This window comes from Halyomorpha halys, unplaced genomic scaffold, assembly GCF_000696795.3.
Source record: "Halyomorpha halys isolate HHAL.00 unplaced genomic scaffold, Hhal_1.1 Scaffold413.1, whole genome shotgun sequence".
In the NCBI taxonomy this organism is placed as follows: domain Eukaryota; kingdom Metazoa; phylum Arthropoda; class Insecta; order Hemiptera; family Pentatomidae; genus Halyomorpha; species Halyomorpha halys.
Window position 1 is genome coordinate 611,531 of NW_027104790.1, and position 7,091 is coordinate 618,621.

The 7,091-nt window shown below is 28.1% G+C and overlaps 1 protein-coding gene across 1 annotated transcript in view; it reads right to left on the reverse strand.

Annotated features, from left to right (window-relative positions):
• Positions 1-476: 476 nt before the first annotated feature.
• Ostgamma (oligosaccharide transferase gamma subunit) overlaps positions 477-7,091 on the reverse strand; it is an 8,772-nt gene continuing 2,157 nt past the window's right edge. The window contains exons 3-8 of the mRNA XM_014423294.3: positions 5,906-6,023; positions 5,672-5,812; positions 4,190-4,330; positions 3,755-3,902; positions 2,037-2,202; positions 477-735 (exon numbers count right to left, since the gene is read on the reverse strand). Coding sequence (XP_014278780.1) covers positions 720-735; positions 2,037-2,202; positions 3,755-3,902; positions 4,190-4,330; positions 5,672-5,812; positions 5,906-6,023 — 730 coding nt within the window. The 3' untranslated portion in view covers positions 477-719. The remainder of the gene's footprint in view (positions 736-2,036; positions 2,203-3,754; positions 3,903-4,189; positions 4,331-5,671; positions 5,813-5,905; positions 6,024-7,091) is intronic.

Genomic DNA, 7,091 nt, shown 5'->3' on the forward strand with positions numbered 1-7,091 from the left:
TAAATCTATAGTTTAACAATGTCTTATTTTGAAAAATACATAGGAAAACAATGAGATTTCTAAAATTTTTAATGTTCCTTATAGCATATTTAAATATTCACTATACATTTAATGACAGATAAGTAATGTCTTTAGTGTATGTAATGTTCTAAAGACACAATTAACAATATAAATCATTATAAAATATTTATCTGAAAAAGATAATGTAGCCTGATTATCAAACTTAGTCTCTATTAGCTTTTATTACAATTTATAAATGTTAAAAAAAAAATGAATTTAACCACTTCATCATCATCAAGTAATTTCCACAGAATTCAAAAGATAAAAAAAAAAATATTGTTATGGTAAGCAGTTTAACTACTTTAGTAAAATGGTATGTAGATACCTGAAGTTCCTGGACACTTAATTTAATTCTAAATATTCTGAACTGAAATAATCAATGAAAGAACATGTTTGTGCACATAATGTTTAAAAGCAATTTTTGCAAAGATTGTTAAAAATTAACAAAAATATTTACACTATACCCCAATATCACATTACTTTGTCACAGGAATAATTACATAATACTAATATTTAGATTATGTATCATTACCCGCAGAAAAAATTTCCTTTAACAAAAAGAAGCAACTAAGAAAATTCAGGAATATTATTACAGTTTGAAGCAACAATGTATTGCAATTAGTCCTAGATTTAATTCTAATAAGATGTGGTACTTTAATTTACTTGAAGAGGAAACTGAAACAAAAAGTAATAATTAACAATTATTTAATTTATACCATGGATTCAATATATTAAATTAAATATATATTACTTGGTAATTATCAATGTATTACAATTTTATTCAAATAGTTCATATTCATTTAAAATATTTAAATATGCAATTTTTTTTCTATAATTTCACTACAATATATAGTCAAGTTAGGAGTCTGGTTTATAAAACATTTATATGCTCCCTTATGTACGCCTTTACTCCTGCCTGAGATTCGAAAAATGTATTGAATAAGCTTTGTTGAATACAACCTTGTCTTAATCTAAACCTTGTGTATTTGATATTACTATTAGTTTTCACTGACATGATTCAACTTCAAATAGCTTTTTTTCTGATCCAAATCAATGATTACTTGTACACAGAATGTACATAAATAAAAATAAAAATACTTCATATCAATCCCTTCTTTAATGGTTTAAAATGATGTTAACTTGATGAATAGATTATTATTAAAAGAATTATTAATAGATGAATAATAATGAATGACGATTTATAATTGGATTAAAACATAATGTTTTACACTGCCCCAGAAGAATAATGAAGCAACTGTAAAATTTTGTAAATTGATTTAATTGTGTGCCTCAAAAATGCATTTACTACATGTTTATAAATCAAAATAACTCTACTTAAAAATTCACCACAGAAGGAATTTTGTAATTACAATTCTGTTGATTTACAAACATCTAGTTTGTAAGTGCATTTTTGAGTTCATCAACACAAAGAAAATTTTACAGTTCCATCATTATTCTTCTGGAACAGTGATATGTACGTGTAATGCTGTTTGTTTTTTTTAAAAATAAATATAATCTCCTGAAATTTAAACGTTTTATTGACTTTGGGCAATAATACTGATAATACATTCTATTAGATTAATTTATACTACACAGGTATCGCACACCACAAACTAATCATAGACTGTACCAATGACAACAAAACACACACAATCTTCCAGCTCTGTGTGACGGTGCTACCACTGTATAACACGTAACGAAAGTGTATCCAAAAGATAAATATAAAAAATAATATGGATTAAGAAGATTTCTTCAAAATCAAATGCTAGTCATAAACGACTGAATGTATTCTTGTATCAATAATCTCAAATACACTTCATTTAGGTAAACACGATTTGAATATATAGTTGAGAAGATTCAGTTTTTTATAAATAAAGTAGATAAGCTAAATGCAGTTTTCTAACAATCTCGTCTGCTAATAATACCTCTAACAAAAATATTATTGATTAAATATTATAAAACTTTTAAAAACCCACCTGTAGGGATAACCATGTGCTTTTGATCTGAATATTGACAGTATGATACTGAAAAATACATTGACTATGACCAATCCTACAGTGGCAAGTATCTGCCTCATTCTGACATCTCCCTTTCTTGAACCAGCATCAGTCATCATTATCATTCCAATTACGATTGCAGCATCTAAAGCTATGAGTAAAGGAATCATACAAGAAATGTTTAAATCATGGTTACTTAAACTTCAAATATAAACTACATAAATTTCTTATTTTTTTTTATATTTGTGTTACTTATTGCTTCCTCACAACTGAAAGGGGAGGTGGAACTTTTAAAAAATTATGTACACAGAATAAAAAATTTTCACTCGTACTTTATGATGTAGACATGAAGGAACAAATTTAGTTCTGTGCCTGTCTATAATATATAATGTTTTAGGGCATAATCGATTGAATTATTAATCCAATTTAGATGAAATTTTCAGGGACTGGGTGTGTTGGCACACCTTGTTGATCACAATTTTATCAGATTACATCCATAAATTTCGCTTATAAGTGTGTAAATGTATTTTTCTTGACACACTTATAATTTGAATACAGTATGAATGAGTTGGCCTAAATTTTGATGAAAGTGGATCAGTGTTCATCCACTACTTTTGCCAATAAATGTTTTAAGGAAGTTGGCTCGTTTGAACTAACTACAGTAATTTAATGTTATCATGAAATCCATAAAAATAAATTTTGAAAAAATTCAAAATTGTCAGTAAGCTGGACCCCAAAATAAGAAAAATACAAATCTAACATTGGAATGTTGCTGTGGGCTAATCAGTAATACAACAGGTAAGTCATAAAAGTATGAGCTATTACAAAGAAAATTTAGTCCAATAATAATTCAAATAACAATAAAATTTAATTATGGAATCTATGACAGGATACAAAATTCAGTAAAATTCATATTTCATGATGTATATTTTTGTGTTGAAAATATTAACAATACATCGTCCAGTCCTGTGCTCTCTAAGATGTTAGGTTGGGCCGCCCATAGCTCAGTGGTTAAGACACAGTCTTACCAATTTGATGTCTATTGGCGGTGCCGGTTCGAATCCGGCCTGGGACTTTGACTTTTTTCATTGAGTGGCGGTCCCACAAAATGAGGAACTTTGACCCCCAACCATGGTTAGGCAGTATAGGACTCCAATGGGAGTCTTGGCCGAAGAAAAAAAAAAAAAAAAAATGTTAGGTTTGCTTATTATGTTCGCTCCCCTCCCTCATTTTTATGATAAACCTGAAACAAAAACTGTAAATTCTGTGATTTACAGTATTTTCGGAGTTTTAACCTGAGTCCCATTGGAGCTATTAAAACTTGAATTTTAAAACTAATTAATGAAGTGCTTTCCTCAGTATGAAATGGATACTAAATAGTTTTCTGTACTATTTTGAGTAATTTTCTAAACCGCCACCCGGACCATCTTCTTTTATTAATTATAAACAGTCAACAAATAATCTTCCGACAGGAAATATTTTATACTTCAATAGTAAACTTAGCAATATTTATCATATTAGGTGCAGGAATAAATTAAATGTACTGGGAATAACTTTTTTATCTTAAAACATTACCTTAAAAGTAAAGTTTGTTTAATCTTACCTCTAAGATATAAATATAATTTAAACTAAACCATTTGAAAACTAAATAGTAGTTTAGGACCCAATAGGAAAATAATTTTCAAGGAAAAGGATACTCAATACAATGACTATATATGATTCCAAAACGAATTGACCTTGAGAAGATCCATGAATATAAGCTACACCATTATGGCTATGGTGAACAAAAGGTGGACCTCTTATATGATTCCACATTTGTCCAGATACCATGGCGAAACAGAAGAACTGGAAAGAAAATCAAAATTTTTTAGTGACATATGTACGGGAGTGGCATAAAATATAAGTTAAGTGCAGTGTATACATAAATTGAACTGATAAGAAAAAATTTATTAGTGAAAATTTTCCCAGAGGAAAACCATTCAAAACAGACTCACATAAAAAATGCACAAATAATCCAGGGAAAAATAAAATAAAAAGAAGAGAGAAATGCTATTATTAAGAAAAATTTAAATCAAGATGAGGTTTTTTTTTTTCCTCCCTGTTTAATATAAATTATACACTAAAATACTTACCACAGCACAAACACCCCAAAGAGATTTATTATATAAGAAGTCTAAATTATTTCTTCTCATATACAGGAAACCAGCAACAAGGATAAAAAGCATAATCATGGCTAGAGTTCCAGAATAGTTGGGAGGTCGGAAAACTCTTATCTATGGGTAAAAAAAATTTAAATTAAGAAATAAAAAAAAAATTCTGTAACCAGTAAATTATAATTATAGAGCCTGTCTAAGCCCCGGGATGATTATTTTATTATTAATTAATTTTTTTTAACTGGCCTTTCCAGTTGACTGTTTTTACACCACATGTTTTTTTTCTTCTTTAGTTTGTAAATTTAACTAAAATTAATACTCTTAGTTAGGTATAATACTTCCATTGTTAGTGTGTTTTGTACGTGTAAATGTACTGTGTTGATATGGACCTAGGTCTCAGACTAGAAACAACATTAACTCCAGGAGGATTGAGCCTCAATAGTATACTGTGTGATTTTGGGGTACCACGTATATCTTGGAATCAACTATTCTCACCCCCAAAGAAGACATCTCCAAATCTCACCAGCTCTTTTTCCTCTTGTAGAAATTGTAGATGACATTATCAACACTTCAAGACCTCGACACCAGAGATAGACACATTGTTACGCATATATTGATCCTTAAATCACTTTATCAAGGTAACCTTACAAAGTAAGATTGCCTACTTACATCACATTTTTTATTATTTATGGAATCAAATCATACATAGAATGTTGTACCATTTGCATATAAATTTATCTAAGTACATCTCCATTAACTTTATGGAAAATATAATTAAAGGTTCTCTCATTTACAAAATTTAATTAAAAAGTTGTGATTTCCCTACAAAAGAGATCCTTTGATTGTATTTTTCCTAGAGTTAGTGGAAATGTATTTAGCATCACTGTGAAGTGAGCCATCAATTTATGTTAGCATAAATTTATATTTAGTTTGTATGTAGGAAGAGTAATTTATTTATTTTCTTTTGCATAAAACCTTATTAGCTGTTAAGATATTTTTTCTTTTGTTATTTACTTTTCTGTCTCCTTTTTAATTTTGGTTTCAGTTCACAGTTTATTATTCAATTTTTTGGGATAAACCACATATTATTTTATTCATATTCTATTTTTTTATTTGTGAATTTATTCCTACCTACTGTCTACCACCTACAAATAAGTTAGCTTTTCTCTAGAGAAGTGATTGGCTTTATCGATTGTGAAAAGCTCCTTGCCCCAACAGAGCCATTAAAAAAAATATTGGTATTGATAAGATGAGAAATGTTCAATTTAAAAATTAATAACAATGCTCAGTCAATAATAAATAAAAAAGGTTACCTGGATTTTTCTTGACTGACCAAAATCTACTAATGAATTTTAACAAACATGTTTCAAAACTATTATTTTCAGAAAATAGAAATGCACAATTCAGCATATATTTCTTTAATCGAACCTTATATACATAATTAATATGTACACACCTCACCTGTATATCTGTTCTTTCGGCAATCCATTTGGCTATTGATTCTGCTGCAAACCCAACCCTTTGAATATCAAAAGTATCTGCATTCTTGGGTTTTCCTTTAGAAGGAAAATGCATAAAAACTGGTGCTGCATTTAATCTTAGCTATAAATAAAGATAGGCACAATATTAAAAATAGAGCTATTACATTTGAATACAGAGACATTAATAATAGTGTTAGATTTATAAAAGACTTACCATTTGGAACACATCTGATCCCTCATCAAAATCAACCATAGCAAAAAAAAGTTTGTTTGAATAAGTTTGAGAGTATCGAAATGAATTAGCAACAATAGTAAATTCATCATTTGCATGCCTGTAAAAGTGATATAAAATTAATTAGAAATATTCTATAGCTCATATTTCTACCTTAGAAAATATAAATGTATATTTACAAAAAAAAAATTACTTTACAATAATAACAGTAAGAAGTTAAAAAAAACATACTATAAGAGATTGAGGATAAATGCCTCAAATGGTATACTTAAAAAAGAATGCATACACTCATAGAAAAGGATGAGGTACATCAAGGAAAACATTGGACAATGAAATGGAAGATCTCTCATGGGATATGAGGAAACGGGTCTTTGATTGGGTGATTTGGAAGGAGGGTATTCAAAATTTAGGTTAAAAAACCCACTGATTGAGTGAAAAATGCTAAAATACTTCACATGTAATAAGTAAAAAAACATGGGAAAATGTTCACGGGAAGATGTTTTTTAGTATCCTAATCTAAGTTTCGTAACATGAAAGCTATAATTAATAAATTGATGACAAACCAACCGATTTTAAAAAGTGGTAATTAAATCACAATGAAACTAATTTACAAAATTATAAAAGTATATATGGTGTCCATCACTATTAAAAATCGGTATCTCTAAGATAGTAAGTTACTAAGAGAGTGCTAATATAATTAGCAACCAATAGCCAAACGAAATTTTTATTACACATTGTCCTACTCTGATGGAAATAAATAAATATTAATGTCAAGGTTTATAATTTTTATAGGTGTAACAATATCAAATTAAATATCTTTTGCAAGATGCAAGCCTGTATTCAATATATAAAGGAAGAAGTCAGTACATATAAGTATAAAATATATAAATATCATAGAGAAATAGTGTTATGTTCTTGAATGTATATGTACAAATACATACGTCTTAATGTATCACATATTAATTTATATTAGTCAAATATTAACCGTTTTTATACTAACATTAATAGCGGTAATACAGAACCAAACTTTCTACTTATAACTTGTTCAGTTCCTTATTTCTGTTTCAATTTTTTTTTCCCTACATTTTCTTACTATTTCCTATATTATCTACTATTTATTATTTTCATTTTAATTATTATATCTATTGATTATCTGGCAATATAATAA